The sequence below is a fragment of the Antedon mediterranea genome, chromosome 10 (genome assembly GCF_964355755.1).
Source record: "Antedon mediterranea chromosome 10, ecAntMedi1.1, whole genome shotgun sequence".
Taxonomy (NCBI): domain Eukaryota; kingdom Metazoa; phylum Echinodermata; class Crinoidea; order Comatulida; family Antedonidae; genus Antedon; species Antedon mediterranea.
Window position 1 is genome coordinate 21,116,398 of NC_092679.1, and position 19,852 is coordinate 21,136,249.

Sequence of the window (19,852 nt, forward strand, 5' to 3'; positions counted from 1 at the left end):
GATATTAGAATTCGATATACATTATTTTGAGTTAGTTTAAGAAGATAAACTCATGGATATAAACATAGTAAATTTGATTGACAAAATCATAGAGAGAGATAGTCGTAAAAGGTCACTGGGATCTTCAAACGAATCGATAAATTGGAATTTGTACAGTAGAGAAAAAAAACCCAAAGTGTCTGATGATAGTATCTGTCTGTACACAGTTTAGAGTTAGTGGGTCTAATATCTTCGAGGGACCCTGGGCAGTGGCTATACCCAAGCCTAGAGTAACACCATTAACCATTAATATTTACGTGTTTAATGCAATATGCCTACTTGTAACGTTTATATTTTTTATTTTAGATTATAAAAGGATCCCAATGGGAAAAAGCTTTTTGGGCTATCCTGGAAAATCTTTTATAAATGTATTATTTGTAATGTCAGTAATTTATGTTATCACTTCGTATGTAGTGATATATGGAAATCATGAGGTTTCTTAAAGTTCTAGAATTGTATAGTATACTTTTTCCTGACCAGCATTATCTTTGGGGTGCCTCTTTCTTGGTTGTTGTCTCTGAGCACCCGGTCGTCTGTGGCAAGGCAAATGTGTATCCTGTTCCTTTGTTTGGTCACCTAGGTAGGGGTCCGGATCCGGGACCGCGACAGAACGAGAACGGATGGGGACCCTGCAAAGAAATTGCATTTTATTTGTCGGGCATTTGTATGATTTGTTTTATTTTTTTTGAATGCGCCTTGAGCACTCTTGAGTGGTATGTGCGCTATAAAAATCCTGTTATTATTATTATGTATTTGTTATGATGATTTTCCTAATAAATGAGATGAACTCAAATAAATCAGCTGGACCAGATGACGTGCATCCAAGAGTACTGAAGGAACTTAAAGAAATTGTTGCAACTCCATTGACGTCAATATACAACAAATCACTATCGACTGGACAGTTACCGGAGTGCTGGAAATGTGCAAATGTAGTACCAATTTTTAAGAAAGGGGACAAGACGGAGGTTGGAAACTACAGGCCAGTAAGTTTGACATCTGTCGTATGCAAACTTTTGGAATCAATTGTGAGAGACAAAATTATACAGTTTCTAAATGATAGAAACCTTATTATAAAAGCACAGCATGGGTTTCGGAAAGGTAGATCTTGCGTCACACAATTGCTGCTGGAGGTGATGGAAGAATGGACGAAATTGCTGGATGCGGGGGAAAACTTTGATGCTGTATATTTGGATTTTAGTAAGGCGTTCGATTCTATCCCCACCAGAGATTAATAACAAAATTGGAAGCGTACGGAATAAAAGGAAACCTACTAAGATGGATACATCAATTTTTGACAGGGAGGAGACAAAGAGTTAGACCCCATTTACACTTACGATTTAGGCCGGCCCTGGGTCGGCCCTGGGTCGGCAATTGATAAGTGTAAATACTCCAAAAAGTTAGGCCGGCCCTGGGCCGGACGCAGATCTGGGCCACCTCTCCAGGTAGGTTCAGGAGCGGCTTTTACGTTTGGGCCGGCTTACGCAGTGAACCGTGAACAACGTTTGACCTTTTTATGAGGTTGTTGTTATGACGATCCGACATTCTCAGTACATACCGTACCTTCCTCCTTTCCGGGCGACAATTTGTTTTCTTCATTATATAGTTAAATTTATTTTCAGACATCTTCTTTCAATAAAGTATTCCTCCGCTTGTTTCGCATATACATAAAATATAGCCATATTATATATAAAACAGTGGGGTTCATTTTGTTTTTAATGGGACAAAAAACAACAATACAGTATAAGGCCAAATAAAAAAATATACTTGTTAAGCGTCACACCCTCATAAATTTTCAGGGGCGGGGGGACGGTTTTTTTGTTTTTTTTTTTATAGAGGTATATTTTTGCGCGGTGGACTTTTTGCCCCACTTTTTTAGGACGAAACGTCAAACTTTTAAAATGCGAAACAGAACAAAATTGACTATGTATGAAATATTATTGCTTATGACAAAATTGAGTTTTGTATTGTTTATATCCAAACATTAAATTTAATTGCCACCAAGCGAAATTGTAGGCCTTAGGCTAACTAATCCGTCCAAGGTGCTACCCCAACCTCACTCATCGGCCATCCGCCGTCTCTCGCTCGACTCATCTATCCAGGAAATTCCCTATCGCGAGAAGCATGATTTGGTCTCAATAATACTAAATAGTGGGCTAATTTATAGTTTGAAAACAGCTTACGGCATTTCTTAAGTGAATTTTTATTCAACGTATTCATTCTTCTTTGATGAATCCTTTGCCAATTGCTGTGTAAATCAGTATTTAAAGTTGTGATGCAAAAAGTGTATGTAATTATTCCAGGCAGGTAAACCAGGCATGTAAGGAAACCCATCGCCCAACAGGACCTCGTGGTGTGCCGATCTCGAGCGCGAGATCATCGTAAACAAAATTGGTAGAGTCCATTATGTATGGGGTGTTTCCTATTTACGAACCTATAAAAAAACTGGCTTCGACCACTGTGTAGGCAAAATATTTATTTCGTTAAATCCCTAAATTGATAATCGCGTATTCTGTAATCACGTGACTAATGATGTAATCCTCAGCGACGTACTAAATGCACATGATTTAATGTGTTGGGGAAAAAGCTTGCTGTTTACCACATTACATGATTCACGGTGCTATTCGCGTTTCCTTTACGTAAATCGGCGGCGTGTAAATGAAACAATTGTTTTCACCAATTTGCCGTTGTCGACATAGAGCGATCGGCGGCTAGCGTTGTCTAAGCTAAAAAGTATGTATTTTTTCAAAAATTACGCTAGCCTAACAAACATTTGCTAGTTTTGAAATTTTCAAATAGCAATTATGAAGAATCTACTAGCAAAATGCTAGTTTGCTAGCGTGAATTTCGAGCCCTACTCTGGAGCTGGGTCGGGCCGCTGAACTTTCCGTTGTATATCGGTAAAAAAAAAATAAAAATAAAAAGAGAGGCGGCTGGATAATCAGGAGCGGGCGGTGACGCTTAACAAGTATGTTTTTTTATTTGGCCTAAATATAAAACGGTCGGTTCGCGCGGAGAGTTGAATTGACGATCGAGAGAGAAAAATGTAAACAAACTGTACTTCGTATCCCAGCATGCAATGGTACTTCCGATAAAATTATTTACGACCAGTAATCTGCGTCGCTAGTGTAAACGCTCTGGGGCCGGCCTAAAAGGTAAATATTTGCAACCGGCCCAGGACCGGCCCTGGACCCAAACGTAAGTGTAAATGGGGTCTTAGAGTGGCCGCAGCATTTTCTAAATGGTCTACGGTTAAAAGCGGAGTCCCTCAAGGCAGCGTGTTAGGCCCTTTATTATTTATAATTTTTCATAAACGACCTACCTGATGCAGTTAAATCTAAAGTATGGATGTTTGCAGATGACACTAAGATGTTTAATGTTGTGCATGAAAACAGAAATGATACTGTTCAAAATGATCTCAAGGCATTATCCGATTGGTCTAAAAGATGGCAGCTGAAATTCAACATCAATAAATGTAAAGTAATACATTATGGAAATTCAAATCCACAAATGCAATTCACTATGCCAACAGAGGAAGGTGACGAGGATCTGCCAAATGCCAATACTGAAAAGGACCTTGGAGTTACTTTTGATCAGTCTTTAAAATTTTCACTACATACGAATGAAGCTGTAAATAAAGCAAATAGACTCATTGGATTGGTAAGGCGATCGTTTGCTTACATGGATATGGATATGTTCCTGCCCCTTTATAAAAGTATAATTCGACCTCATCTGGAACATCTCTGAACAAATTCAACCTGAAGTTTTATATAAGGAATTAGTAATTAAAAAATTGAAAATTATTTTAAAAGACCACGCTCATCCTCTGCACTATAAATTTAACAAAAGTCAACGTTGTGACAGACTCCTTCAAAGAAAAATTAAAACAAATAGATATGGCAATTCATTCGTCCCTGCCGCTATACGATTATATAATGAATGATATTATCATTCATTATATAATCGTATAATCGTATTTTATGCGCTAGTTTTATTTTTTGTAGTATTTTAAATCGACTTTTTAGGATTTTATATGTATATTTTGTATGGCTTTTTTTTTTTTATCGTATTTTATATTTTATGTACTGTATCCATTTTATATTTGTATGTACTGTACTTTTGAAAAGGCCAACAGAGTTTCCCCATGGGGATAATAAAGTTTTAATTGAATTGAATTGAATTGAATACGCAAGCTGTATATGGTACCCTCTCCTAAAAGGTGATTTGGATAAGCTTGAAAGAGTGCAGCGAGGGCCACTAAAATTGTCAAAAAGTTAAGAGATAAATCTTACGATCAGAGATTAAAAGAGCTTGGATTACCTACACTGAATTACAGAAGAAGGAGAGCGGACATTATACAAGTGTTTAAAATTATCAAGGGCTTGGATGATATTGAAGCCGAAACCTTTTTTGACTTTAGAGAGGACAGTAGAACAAGGGGCCATCAATTCAAATTAAGAAAGCCAAGAGCCCGACTGAAAATCAGAAGCCACTCCTTTTCAAGTAGAATCGTCAACACATGGAACAATCTATACCACACTACAGTACAAGCAGAAAACATTAATGCATTCAAGGATCAACTAAACAAAGACAGAGCAATGGGAGATAAATTTTGCTACCAATTCTAGATAAATACAGAAGAAATGGAGGGCGTTTAAAAGGCATTTGCCTTAATCAAGAGCCCGAAGATTCAAGTAAGATTCAATTAAGAATAACAACTTTTGTTGAGCGCATAGAAGTAACAATCAGAAACCACAAGCCTAAGTAATGTTGATTGTAAATACGGCTACAAGGTGTTAGAAATTGAGGGAGAGACGAGGTGTGAACACATTTCATAAAGCCCCTTTTTTCTTTTTGTTATATAATTATAAGTTATTATAATTTCAATGTGTGTTTTATTTTTTATTTTATTAAAAGTAACGTTTACTGGTATATGCCTATGTGTGCTTGTACCAGGTACCTTGTTGACATTTCGGAATATCACCTTCATAAAAAATGTAGTTGTACGATCACCTTTGATCAACAATAACCACGCATGAGCAGGGGGCGTGTTTTATGAAATTTTTTAAAGTCACCTGTTTCTATCTCAAGATTATAGTACCGTAGTAGGGGAGTAGATCTTAATTGGCAAGCTAGTTTTGAAATGACTTTGAACAACTTAGTTATCTTCTCACACTTGTCGTCTTTCTTGTCTTTATAACTTGTCTTCATTATCTGAGACAACAGCGCATAAATCTAAACAAAACTACATTCTTTTTTCACAACAACAAATTATGCTAAAACATATTGCAGATTCACAGGTTTTTATTTGTTTCTATTTATCATAACTATTGAAATCTTCTATTTAGATTATTAGGCCTAATTAACTATTAATACAACATTGAAAATAAATCATACAGTCTAATTTAGGTCTAGACAGATTCAGATTTTAGGCGATCTGATAAACTGTGGTAATGTTATCTATCAGTTCTGTTGAATTGGACTGCATGTGTTATTAACAGAAATATTATATTACTAGAGTAAATCAAATTTCAGAAGATTTGATAAAAATGAGTTACTTTAGCTATTCCGGTTTTTCCAGATCGGTTGAACAAAACCGTTGCGTTATTAATTAAGAATTATAGTTGATGATAAAGCGGGTATTGCGTCAATTAAATTTGATACAAATTAACTCAGTAGTTCCATTTCAGTCCGATAGAATTACATTGTTGCGTTTTATTAGGCCTATTAGTTGTGTTTTTTGTATTAGTTAATAGTTCATTGGTAGAGTTGTTGCGTTATGTGAAAGTAATTCTGATGATGCATCTTCTAGGCCTTGGTAAAAAACCTCTTGGCACTAACACCACCGAAGTCAAAGGTCACGATCATCTGTCCACCAGCGAGCTCACGGGTCAACGAGTTGCCACCTTGTCCCTTCATTACCAGCTTGTCTCCGTTCCATTCTGGTGTGACTTGGATGTCTTTTCCTCTTAATTCCTTGATGTCTGCATCCACGAATGGTGTACCGATGGAGAAATTAGCCTCTCGTGTTCCGGCACCTGTTGTTGTCTTTACGGAGAAGGTGTCACCACTTTGGTTGATGACTACGGTGGAACTTTCATCGGAAGGTCTCTTTTCAGCAGGTACTTTAAGAGCGTCGAGAAGAGGTGTAAGACCCTCGCTCTTGCTGTGTTTCCAGGTTCCGCTGAAGTTGGCAGGCATAGTGAAGAATTGAAATAGGTTTCTGAAAAGAAATCCATACAAATGATATAAACAAAATACAATTATGCAATAATCAACATGAAATTCAACAAAATCAATGAAAATTGATTGATTGTGAACCCAGATAGAGTTCTACTGACTTGGAACTCGATAGCAATCCACTTTGGAACGGTCTATCTCAAGTGATACCTACAGTTTGGTAACATTCGTTCATTGAAAAACAGAAGGCGCCACACATGCAAAGCGTAAAACCCCAATATTATATTTTATATACTTTATATATCAATCAATCAATCAATATCAAAATTAATGATATACAAAATAAATCATGAGTGACACATTTTGTCAGTAAAAGTAATAATCAATAAAGAAAGGTTTTAACAAATAATAAAATAAATAAAATATAAATATGATTTAACATAAAAATAATGTTCAGTAATTATAGTATTAATTTAAGTATACTATGTGTTAAAAAAATAATATTAAAGAGGATACAAAAGCAGAATATTACGAAGAAAAAAAGGTAGAAGATGTATAAAAAAGTATGACATTGAATGAATAAAGGTGGTGGTTAACCATGAAAGATAAAAAAAAAAATACAACTTAAGCCAGGCTACTGGCCAACAATACTGTGCTTGGAGGTATATAGTAAAAACAAAATCAAAGAAACTTACCAAGTTAGTGTTGAGATGTGAATTGTAGATGTGCTGAAAGCTGAATGCTGAATGTGGAATCTTATTGTGCTTTTATACATTTCAACCCATTTGATGTTACCGTCCGTCAGGTGATTTCCAACATTTCGTCATATCATTAATATTTTATTAATTTAAAAATCAAATCTTATGATGACATTAATTGTAAAGAAAATGTTATCAAGATAAATATATAACCGATCTTCTATCTTTATGATGTAGACACAGTGGTCCTTATGGTAACATTAAAAAAATATTACCGACTGAAGAATAACAATCATAAAACATAACGATGTAACCTTATCATTTCTCTCCTTGTATCTTTTCAATTTGATTGATTTAAAGATATAGGTGGTAGTAGGGGTAATAGGCGATATCAGACCATTTCTGTTGAGTGTGGTGTGTATCTAGCCGCCAATATAACTTTACCCAGTAATCCCGTGCCCTTTGTAATTACATTCGTGGTTAATTATTCTCATAAACTTTTGGGCGACATCAACATCCTATAACACATAACTATCAAGGCAAACTCAGACAGCGTCGTACGACAAGGCCCGACAAACGTCTTGACTCGTCGGTGCTGTCTGTCGTCTTGAGATAGCGTCGGGGTAGTCTTTAGGTCGTCTCGAGAACTTTAAATATGTTTAATTTTCTCCCGACGAGATGACTTGTCTATTTACTCCTTTTAAACCTGGTTTCCACTAGAGACGCAACACAGCGTAAGTGATTTGACCAATCACAGGTGATTGAGCATCCACACTGTCGCTTGTGATTGGTCAAATCACTTTTGAGTAAGTTTTTCCAAATTTAGTCGGGAATTTAGTATAGAAAACTATCACTTTTATTTGTCACCTGTTGGCAAAATAATACTTTCTTTTTCTGTTTTTGGTATTTCATAAAAATTAGTCTTGCATATTTAATAGTTATACGATATGGTGTTTGATATGCATAATTATTAAACTATAATTATTATTACGTTGCGCTTACGTCCTTGCGTTGCGTCTCTAGTGGGAACCAAGCATAACACATTGTTTTGTTGTTACGTCCAGGCCTCCGTGTTGTTGATTAAGACACAGTACCGAGAATTGGCTGCCTATGATAAATATGTATCTGGGAGGGTGGTAAATAATGTTCTGACCTCAGGACTATGCTATTGTACTGTCTTGTTTTAGAAAACTAAAATATTATGTTTTCCCTGGCATCTGCCTAGTTGTGAAGAATTCGGTAAAAATTGTTTCCAAATAAGACCTGAAAGTGCTAAGAAACACTGAATCGATTATTCTACCAGATTCGGTTCTAAAACTGTTTACATCAAACTAGTTTGACAAAAAAAAACGTGTGGTGTTCCCAAATATGGTAGTGATATGACATCATCACATCAATATATGGGCACAAGTTTGTTTGTTAAGTTTTGTCTTATAACCAAAGCTAGAACTGAATCTGATAGAATTCTTTTTTAAAGTTATTTATAATATTTGTTGTGTTATTCGGATATTTAATATTTGGGCCTACTGTTTTGCTGTTGTTAGGTTGTGTTGGAGCTCTATAGAAGAAGAAATCCATATTTCTGCCAACAAAATACAGAATTAGGCTAATATCAGTATTTCATTTTACAAAGCGTTGGATTCGCCACTAAACAATCTTTGAACGTGTAGATTTTATCCAGTTAAAAAAGAAATAATATAAAGATAAACCAGGGACCAAAAAACCACAAACAAACAAAAAACGGTCATGGTGCAGAGCTCAGTACAAGGTGAATTCTGATACCACTCTTCAAAACGGTCTCATAACTCCGAATGACTAATCCGATCCGAACCCATTTTACTGATAAAGATCACGTATCAACCTATAAAATGTTATAAAGATCAAAGAATATATCAAAGTGTTATTATATAATGATGATCAAATGATATCAACGCATACTTTGAATTCGATCGGTGTCATCGTGTTTATGGTAATAAAATCAACGTATTAATTATAATAACATTATCGTTACATAAACCAACAATTTACTTGATAATTACACGTCTAATAGATTTATTAGTCTGTTATAAAAAGGTGTAATGAGCCGGATTTCGGTACATGAAAGACCCATATATCGTATATAAGCCTCCGCGTATCAGTCGATAAAGTCACACCAATTTGAACCGACAAGCAACTTGCAGTCTTATTCCACTCTTCTGTAACTTTGGTAAGTTTTGAATTATTATTCGGAATTTCAGCAATGGTATTAAGTCATGGTTTTTGTTTGTTAAGTTTTAGTAACACTAGAAATTAGTTTTGTGTCGAGTGCGACTGTTAGTCTATGCTCTAAGCACAGTGACTTGCAGTATCGTGTTATTTCCACGCCTGTGACGTCACTGTTATTGTGTTTGCAAGAATGCTTGCTTGCTATCTTTCCTTTAGAACTCTACACATACTGGAAAAATCAAATACGATTTTAAGTTGAAGGCGCGCATGCATAGGAACTCTCCCTTTCTCGAAATAATAATAGATTATAACTCCCCTACCTTAAATCAGCAAAGTGTTTGTTTGATGTATCTATAATGACAACATTTTATCAATAATGTTTCATACACTCCAGATAACCAACCAACCACTACATCATGCCTGGTAACTTTAATGGAACCTGGAGCCTCGCCAAGAGCGAAGGTCTCTCAGCACTTCTTGATGCCGTCAAAGTTCCAGCAGAAAAGAGGCCATCTGACGACAACGCTACTGTATCCATCACCCAAAGTGGTGACAGCTTCACCATCAAGACTACCACGGCTGCTGGAACACGAGAAGCTAAATTCTCCATCGGTACACCATTTGTAGATGCAGACATCAAGCAACTGAGAGGCAAAGACATTGAAGTCACACCAGAATGGAACGGAGACAAGTTGGTAATGAAGGGACAAGGTGGCAACTCGTTGACCCGTGAGATCGTTGGTGGACAGATGGTCGTGACCTTTGACTTCGGTGGCGTCTCTGCAAAGAGATTCTTCAACAAAGCCTAGACGAATCCAAATATTCGTGAAGATGTACATGAAAAAATTGTTGTCAGAGAGAACAGAATGAAAAAACATCAAACGAAAAAGTTATTTAAAAAAAAACTAAAAAAAAAGAGGAAAAATTTAGGTGTTTCAATAAACTGTGTGTTCTGAAGATAAATAATTGTAGTTCTGTAACAATAAACCGTTTAAAATACTAGGTCACTACCTACATGGTTAATATTATTGTAATTTTGGCGTAAAGCTAAAAACAGAAGACATGTTTATTTGTAATAATTAAAAATGATCTGAAGATTTGAAAATAAAAGTTGATTAATCTTGGTTGGTATCGATATTATGTTTATTTTATTTTCTTACGACATTATGTGTAGAATGATGATGATAATGATTATAATATGCTGACGAATAGACAGAAGACGTTTTATTATGAACATTTGGTTGTCTGGATGAAGTGCGAAAGATATATAATAAACTTTCACGTCCTTATTCACTTTTGGCGTACCATACGTAACGTTTATACAGCGCCACCAATAAATAGTCGAGAGTCTTCTTGCTTCTTGTCGAACAAAAAAAACACAAAGAGAAAAAAAGACGCTGAATGAATGAAAGAAACAGAATAACAAAAGAATTGTTATTACAAATGTAAATTTGAAGATGGATTTATCAATCAAAAGAAATACTGAAATAGAAAATGAGAATCAGGTTTGTCAGTATATTCGTTAGATTCTTTAGTTTTAGGTTCAAAGCTAGGCTCAATAAACTTGCCACCGGTAACGCGATGAACGACCTAGCGAGAGAGCATACGACCCTATAAGTCAGCTTCCTTGACTCAGGCCTAGCATTGGTAAATAAACGGACACATGTTATGTTGGAACTCAGCGTTCTGTTTTGTTGTGAATAAACCATAAAGCCACAATGTATGCTATTTTACCAATTAAATACATAATTATTATCTATAATCAATATTACTTGCACATTATTATTATTATTATTTTATAATATTAAATAATATATATTATTTATTAATTTACAGTTTTAAGGTTATAATTTCTTTTTATTAATTATTGTTTTTTTAAACCTTCTGTTAGCCAACTCTTGTGCCCACAACCATAGACAGTACGCCTCCAGTTGTAGCAACAGAAACTAGGCCTAGGCCTAATGAAGAAAACATAAACAAACCACCGCAAACAGAAGACACTATGGAATGCCAAAATCAAGAAATAGAAGATGAAGGTAATAAAATGAGCACTCAAAATACAGGTACAGGTGGTAATGGTACCATTAAAGACACTATGACAGAGGAACATGCCACAACAGAAGTGTGTGATAAAATCGAAGAAAGTGCTGCAACGGCTGATTGTGATAATAAGGAGAAGGCCTTGCAAAGTGTAGACAATGTGAAACAAAGCAGAGGTGATATTGATAATGTGGATGAAGTTAAGTCTTTGGACTTGAGACTCAAGGATTGTGGTGAAGTAGAAAATTTGGAAACTGTTAGTAGTCCATCTGAACCTTGTCAAGCAGATAAGGAGAAGAGTAATCCAGAAAAAGCAAAGGAGTGTGAACAAGAAAATGTGGAGTGTGATGAGGAAAAGGTTGATGAGAAAAAAGTGGAGGGTGATGATGAAATGATGGAATGTGATGATAAAGAGGTAGAATGTGATGAGAAAGTAATGGAGGGGGATGAAAAAGTGATGGAGGGTGATGAGAAAGTGATGGAGGGTGATGAGAAAGTGATGGAGGGTGATGAGAAAGTGATGGAGGGTGATGAGAAAGTGATGGAGGGTGATGAGAAAGTGATGGAGGGTGATGAGAAAGTGATGGAGGGTGATGAGAAAGTGATGGAGGGTGATGAGAAAGTGATGGTGGGTGATGAGAAAGAGGTGGAATGTGATGAGAAAGGGGAGGAGGGTGATGCGGAAAAAGAATCATGTGATGAGAAAGAGAAAGTGAATGATAAGGAAATGGAAAAATCACCAGCAAAGGATGGAAGTAAGGTTGGAGAAGAATCGATAGATAATAAAGAAAGTGAAGAAAAACACACAATGGAAATAATTACAAACGAGAATGAAACAAAGAAAGAAAATGGAAGAGCAATGGAAGATGTTGAAGCAGATGAAGAACAAAGGTACAGCAATTATATTTCAAAAACAAAATAAAGTTTAAAATAATAGTTGCAGTGTTGCCGCATGTTATGCATAACATTTTTATGAAATTGTTTATAAAGCTCTGTCAAACTTTATGTGATGTGCCCATATATGGACATACCACTACCTTATTTGGGTATATCACTACCATATTTGAGCACTAGTTTTATAGTGTAGACAGAGCTGTACGTTACCATTGTTCATTTAAATTTCCAGCTTGTGTATGCCTCCTGAAAACCTGTTTGAGTATCAATGGCCACCTGAAATAATGGGGGAGTGGTTTTTTGTCCAGGAACAGATCTGCGAATACCTTGGAGTCACATCATTCAAGAGAAAATACCCAGGTGTGTACAGTAATTTATAATTAGAATAGACATTTATAATAGTAAGTGGTGAAATTCTAATTTGAGAAATGGTAGACATTTCAAATGCCTTCAATCCAAAATAGCTGGTGAAATATGCTCAGTGTGCGAAGGCCCCTGTTTTAGCACTCCTGAAGGGCCCTCCAATCCTTTGGTAGTTGCATTGGACTGCTCATGCTCTGAGGCCTCCTAAGCTGTGGAGCCTCTGAGTTTAGCCAGTCAGCGCTCATAGCCATTACACCACTGAATCCGCTGAATGAACATCTTTTCCTTGTATGCATCTTTTATAATAAATATTTGATGTTTTTTTTGTAAGATCTTGAAAGGCGTGTGATGGAAATGAAGGAAAAGGAATTTTTAAGAGAACGGGGCGTAGTAACAGAAGAACAGGTTACTCTAGGTAAGTTGATCATTGCGGATGTTCCACTTTTCTTACAGTAGGCCCCAAAAAAAGAAATATTTTTTACAAAAAACGCTGCTCATCTCACGATAACTTCTGTCTACAGGCATTTCAATATTTACCAGCAAATGTTTTCATAGATTTACTTTTCCCAGATGCGCATGCCCAGTCTAAGTTTCCAAACATTTTTTCAGCTGTAGTAAACTTTAAGCTACCACATGGTAACTGTTTCCTAATGCTTCCATTCTCTTAAATATAACTGTTTAAAAGAGCGGCACAAAAAACTTCTAAATCAAATTGAACATTGAAACTATAATCTGTTAGATAAATCAGCAAGCTTTTGAGTTAAAATAACGATTTTAAGGCAGCTTGCTTGTTATCAAATGCCTCATAATCGTTATTTTAGCTTGAAACTATCTGAAATTTGATTAAGGATATAATATATTGACTTAAGTTTTAATTTATTTGGTGCTTCAAAAAATAGATAAATTACTTTTGTTGTACTTTAGGGCTCACAGCATTGAAATCTGAAGATGTGTACGATCTGATGGCCAAAGACTATAATAAAAAATATACCAATTATCTGAAAGTTTTACAAGAAAAGGAAAGACAGAATATTAGCAACAAACATAAAGAATATGAAGCTGTAAGTAATTTTAATGAAATATATATTCATGTACAGATAAAAGATAAAATGTAGTCAAAAATGTCTTTATAGCTCTGTCTACACCATCAAACTTTATGTGACAAAAAAATGGCCATACAGTATATGGACATGATGACATCATATCACTACCATATTAGGCGATATCACTACCATATTAGGCGATATCACTACCATATTTGTGTACATCACACTTTTTTTTGGTAAAAATAGTTTGATAGTGTAGAAAGAGTATTATATTTAAAAACAAACAAACTTTATGTGACAAAAAATGTGATTTTCCCATATATGGACACGATGATATATATCATATCACTACCATATTTGGGCATGTCACACTTTTTTCGTCAAAATAGTTTGATAGTGTAGACAGAGTATTATATTTTAAAACAAAGATGTATAGTAATCCTTGGTTTAGTATATCTCATTTTAATAACACAAAATATTCTACAGCCGACTATGGACACAGAAAAGGTGAAGGAGTACACGAAACGAGCTGTACGACAAGCGGCTGAATACAACGCATCATTAATGCGGGAACGCAAAGAGGAAAGGCAGTATTTTCTAGACATGCAGACCATGGTATGTAAACACACTGTACTCAATGTTTCTTTATAAATACATTATATATATACATATCCCTATTAAGGCCAATTCAGAGAAACTGTTACGGTAAGCAGAAAACTGCGATGCTTGTCCCATGTAATCTGTATCTATCCTGAGTGGAAACCACCTAACGTTGTGTGTAAATGGACATAAATAACATAGATTCTAAAGTGTTATTTCAGTTACTGCTTGTCTGTTTAAATTGGCCCTTTAGGGGATACCTTCAGGACTCCTTAAACAGGGTTTGGCTATATTGTTAAAACATAAATTTCCCCTTAATCAGTTCACAGTAAAATGTCCCTGTACTAGGTATTGCCTGAATAGGGATAGGGTGTCCCAATGGAAGGATTCTACTGTGTTGCCTATGTTCTATACATTGAATTGTGTCTTTCTTTTCCCAAATATAGCTTAATGTACTACTTTATTAGATTTTTTAACCCCAACATAGGTCACATAAGTTATAATGTAAATGAACCAATAATCATGTTTTTATTTCTAGGTTGTCCAAGTTTCAAAAAACAGAGTTAAACAGACTAAAAAAGAGATAACTAAAGTAGATGGTTATCCTGTGGCGCTTATTCCAGGCCAATACCAAAACTTCTATCGAAAGTATGTTAAGTATTTTCACAATCTTGTTATGTTAATATTGTATAGTTCATATTTAAACTCTGCAGTTAATAGTATTTAGTACTTTCAAGTGTAGTCGCAGTTGTATTTTACAAACCCTTGACTTTTGTAATAAAAATTAACCAATTCAATTAAGCTAAATGAATTTAACATTTGACTATCAATATTATGTATGGTTTTCCATTAGTAGAGTAATTGACTACATAGTTTGGTCTGACTGAGTGTAGCCATTTTCATGAAAAGAAGATCGTATACTGTACGAATACAATTTGTCTGCCTTGCTTACAGGTCTGCCAATGGTCTTGCTCTGGAATACCTTGCCCTGGAATACCTTGACCTGAAATACCTTGCCCTGGAATACCTTGCCCTGGAATACCTTGCCCCGGAATACCTTGCCCCGGAATACCTTGCCCTGGAATACCTTGCCCCGAAATTTCTTGCCCTGCACCTTGCTAGAATTCCAAATCGATGTACTCAAAGTGCCAGTGAGAGGAAATTTGTCGTCCCTTTTCCTAGAAAAAAAACTTTCAGGAACAGTTTTATCTACAGAGCACCAACCTATCTGATTATGCTACCCTCCAAACTGAGAAATGCTGTGTCAATAAATTATTATTATCTGTTCTAAAAAAGTATTTGCCGCCGAAAGAAAAATGACTACGTATTGTATAGTAGTGTATTGTATATTTTTGTACAGCCCTTTGTTTTTTTCATATTTGTTTGTTATATATGTTTATATGAGGGCCCCTTGATTGTCAGCACATGCTGTTTAGGGTTCTTTAACTAAGGTTAAATAAAAACAAACAAAAAACAAACTAATGGTTTATTATTATTTCACACTATAGATATACCCCAGATGAGTTGAACTACTTCCCCCTTACAACAGCTTTGTATGGGCCAGTACACTTGCAAGACCAGAAGAGGTTAGGCAGGCCAGGCTGGGAGGATGAAGAAGAACCAATATCAGATATCAGTGAGCCTGTAAGTGAACAATTACGTCACTAATAGAACTTTTCTAAATGTCTGTCTACACTATCAAACTTTATGTGACAAAAACATGTGATGTGCCATATATGGATATGATGATGTCATATCACTACCATTTTGTCAAACTAGTTTGATAGTGTAGACCTTTAGAGCTTTACAGTGCAATGTAATCCCAGGCCCTTAAAGATGTAGTTTTCCCAAAAAACATGAACATTTTAATAAAATCAGACATTTTGCAGTTTTAATAAATTTAATCACTTCTGTAAAAAAAATTGTTTTCACTTATAAATGGTTAAATTCAACCAAAAACCTATTGATTTCCAGTCAATTAGACTATTTTTTGCTTTAAATTACAGTTTTTTTTCAGGTAAATCATTTTTGGTACAATTTTTGATCAAAGTGAATAACTATTATGCCTGCTATTATGTGACATTAAAAAGGCAAATTCAACAAAAACTTTAGAAAATTTGACATACACAGTGAGACTGCATTGGTCATCATAAGAACCTATTTTTTCTATTTAGGGTACACCAGAACCTCCCTCTGCTGTTCCAGTAAGTAATGTTCCTCCCCCTGCTATACACATGATTCAGTTGGAGACACCTCAGAAGGAACAGCACCAGACGATGATGCCAACTTATAAGGTATACAAAAAAAGTGTGATATGCCCAAATATAGAAGTGATATGCCCAAATATAGTAGTGATGGACCCAAGTATGGTAGTGATATGCCCAAATATCGTAGTGAATAAGTTATGGACACATCATATTTTTTTGTCACATAAAGTTTAAAAGTGTAGACAGAGCTATAGTTAGACACTATAGTTAACAAATTAAGGTAATAATACATTTTCTTCATATTTGTTATGTTTCAATTATTCACCTTTAAAATACCATACCTATAAAACTGAATACTGAATTTAAATCCTTTTATAGCATTTTAATATAACTTTATTTTATTTATTCAATAACTAGAACTATTATACAGTATAATACTCATATTGTTAATATTATTTTAACTAATAATTGCTTGTCACATTAAAACTATAACAAAGCTTGTTTGGACAAAGCTCAAGAACTTGAGCACAATTTGACCAATCACAAACGATGGATTATTAAAACTGTTGTCTGTCATTTGTCAAGTATCTATGTACTTGCGATGCGTCCTAGTGAGCTGTGTCAGAAAAAAAAAATTTAGTTTCGGTTATTAGTAGTTTAATATCATTTGTTCTTTTAGCCGAAAATAATAGATGACGCCATTTGTGGTCTTTGTCTGAAAGATAAAGCATGCAACAAATTCAATATACCAGAAGAGCTTATTCATTGTGCACAGTGCGACAACAGTGGTAAGTTGTCATGACATGTCAGTACATGATTGTACCCGGTTACTGGAGTAAAAAAAGTAATATAGTTACTGCAGTATTTTATAGTAGAATGCCTTGAGGTCCCAACAAAGTGTCCCCTTAATAGGTGTGACCCTGAATAGGGCTGTAGAGTCAAAACTTATATAGATATATCCTTTGGGACATATATTCAAGGGACACCTATTAGGGGAACAATTTTCTGTGAAATGAACGTGGGAAGTATATGTTTTAACACTACGGTGAACACCTGATCAGGGGACACCCTTACTGAGGGGTTCAAAGGTGTACCCTTTTATAGAGGTTCTACAGTATTGATTCTAGTTCATTCTACAGAAAAATGTCCCTTTAATAGAGGTATCTCTATGGAGGTACTGTATGTAGTTACTATAAATAACTGGTTGAGTAAACCCTTGTTGTGTGTAAATGAACTGATCAGATTCACACATATAAGCGTGCATTATGTTTAATACTATCAATTACATAAGCTGAGAGGTCCCACCATTGAGCAAAAAAATTAATTTGATAGCTCCATGGTCCCACCTCATAAATATGAATAAATCAATATTTTTTTTACTTGTTTAGGACATCCTAGCTGTCTTGAAATGAATGATGATTTAGTAAATGAAATTAAAACCTATCCATGGCAGTGTATGGAATGCAAAACCTGCTTTTGTTGTGGACAGCCTACAGATGAGGTTAGTGGTTCATACAACGTTTATAACATCAATGTTAATATTTAAATTTGTTATTTATTTATCCTGTTTAACCTCTTCAGTCAAAGACTGGTATCCCAGAGGGCCCAGTTATGATCAGTGGCTTTGTGTGTTTGAACTAGTACACCGGGGTAACCTCCTACTCGTTTCGAAAGATGTACTACGTTCCTTAAAGTGCACTAGATGTGTACACTGGACCTACGGCTTATAGTCCTTATCCAGAAGACTCGTTCTACCATCAAGACCATGAAGTGAGTGAGCCTCGAACCCTTGCCGATGTTTAGCTAGGTAATTATGGTTCCACTGACTTGGCCACTCACTCACAATGGGTTGTGATTTCTTACAAAGTAATCAGTTTTAGTAAACAGTTTAATCGAATTGAAATATTACAAACTCGATTTAAATAAACAAATCTTTGGTTATGTTTACAGGATAAGATGATGTTTTGCGATGACTGTGATCGGGGTTACCACACGTTTTGCGTTGGTCTGCAGGAAATTCCAACCGGGAAGTGGGCGTGTCCAAGTTGCCTTGCTTCCCAGGCTAAAGAGAAAGAACTGGCTGCGGCAGCACTTCTTGCGGCCGCAGCTGCAGCTACTCCAATTCCTGAGCCTGTTAACACACCTTCTGCAACTCCACCACCTACCAAACGGAGAAGAACAGCTAAGAAAAGAGATCTGTAACTGTCTGGTAGATGAGTTTGCAGTTCTTACGGCCAGTTTTCATTCTTTGTTTTATGTATGTGTTGAATATCTTCAACCATTTCAGTCGTGGGTCTTGCATTTACAGTACAGACCTACTCTGATTAAATTCATATTGCAACGCCAGCAAAGAAAGGAGAACGTAAATGTATATTATTTGTACTCAGTTCGCAGACAACTGGGAATTTGCTTTTGGCTCTATCTGATCTCATCTGACATTGTATCTCCTACCACACAAGACTCTTTTTTAATAGTATAAATACTTTTATTGTACACATTTTCTAGACAGGTCAACTATGTAACGTTTTATCTGAAGGATGAGCCAATGACAGTACAGGACTCTTCCAGAGGACGCAGACAAGCATATTTCAAACTAGAAAACACTACTATAACGCCTTCTAAACAAACATTCCAAAATGGCTCCCTTCCTCCACAATCGCTTCCCCCTCTCAAGTGCTTATTTTATGACGCTATTGAAAAATAGAGCTTGGTTCCTAATAAGACGCAACGCAAGGACATAACGCAAAGTGATTTGACCAATCACAAGCGATGGGTTATTCAAACAGTCGCGTTTGATTGGTAAACTCGCTTGCGTTGCGTCGCTAGTGGGAACCACGCTTTAGTGGTTGTTGCAATGGTTCATATTTATAATTAATGGAGCTACCTTTTAAACCGAAGTAACGTCAATGGCGCACATACTCAAAGAATAAGAATAAATAATTTATAACATAACATGCTATGTGATATTAAAATTGAGAACTACAGAACGGGATAACAAAATATTTTTGTTTGAGCCAAAAACAACAGCAGATACAAATCCGCCACTTACAGTATAGTCAGAAACAAATTACAACAACTCAGAAACAGAGGAAGACTGGAATTATGTATAATGTAAGAACAAAATAAATGTGGTTTACACTGTACTGTAACACTTTTGGGGAAATATTTGTGTGTATTATCTTGTGAACATTTAACAATTCGATTTCACCGCTTAGGACACTTGATACAGAGAGAGACTTGGGTTCAATTCCCGACAACTCCTTGTCTACTCAGCTGTAAATGAGTACAGTTGTATTGCAATTATGACGTAATTGATGACTAAATAAATGTTAACTTGTTTGAAAATACTAGGGAGGATAAGGTGGTGTGGAAAGGAACTGACCACCCTACCACATAATGCCGAGGCTTAGTACAATGAACTCCTAACATCTCATTCCCCTACTAGAAAATTGGCAAAAAAAATAGGTCTACAAACTATAAGTAGATATCGCATATGGTATTAAAACAATATTTGACGCTGGTTACGGTCAGTCGACTTTTTAAAGACTTTAAAAAAATGCAATGACTGTATATTAACGTTAAT

At 35.6% G+C, this 19,852-nt stretch overlaps 3 protein-coding genes across 3 annotated transcripts; 2 read left to right on the top strand and 1 right to left on the bottom strand.

Annotated features, from left to right (window-relative positions):
- Window positions 1-5,398: 5,398 nt before the first annotated feature.
- On the bottom strand, window positions 5,399-6,237 carry LOC140061032 (cellular retinoic acid-binding protein 1-like). The gene has a single exon (XM_072107439.1). It carries the CDS (start codon window positions 6,235-6,237, stop codon window positions 5,845-5,847), a length of 393 nt encoding a protein of 130 aa, XP_071963540.1. The 3' UTR covers window positions 5,399-5,844.
- Window positions 6,238-9,075: 2,838 nt separating this feature from the next.
- On the top strand, window positions 9,076-10,067 carry LOC140060963 (fatty acid-binding protein, intestinal-like). The gene is made up of 2 exons (XM_072107340.1): window positions 9,076-9,120; window positions 9,514-10,067. The coding sequence occupies exon 2, from the start codon at window positions 9,536-9,538 to the stop codon at window positions 9,926-9,928; it is 393 nt and encodes a 130-aa protein (XP_071963441.1). The 5' UTR covers window positions 9,076-9,120; window positions 9,514-9,535; the 3' UTR covers window positions 9,929-10,067.
- Window positions 10,068-10,489: 422 nt separating this feature from the next.
- Window positions 10,490-19,783, top strand: LOC140060769 (uncharacterized). Its single transcript, XM_072107111.1, has 12 exons — window positions 10,490-10,624; window positions 11,011-12,050; window positions 12,286-12,413; window positions 12,748-12,831; window positions 13,341-13,477; window positions 13,949-14,077; window positions 14,601-14,710; window positions 15,571-15,706; window positions 16,237-16,356; window positions 16,949-17,057; window positions 17,658-17,770; window positions 18,220-19,783. The coding sequence occupies exons 1-12, from the start codon at window positions 10,577-10,579 to the stop codon at window positions 18,469-18,471; spliced, it is 2,406 nt and encodes an 801-aa protein (XP_071963212.1). The 5' UTR covers window positions 10,490-10,576; the 3' UTR covers window positions 18,472-19,783.
- Window positions 19,784-19,852: the final 69 nt, after the last annotated feature.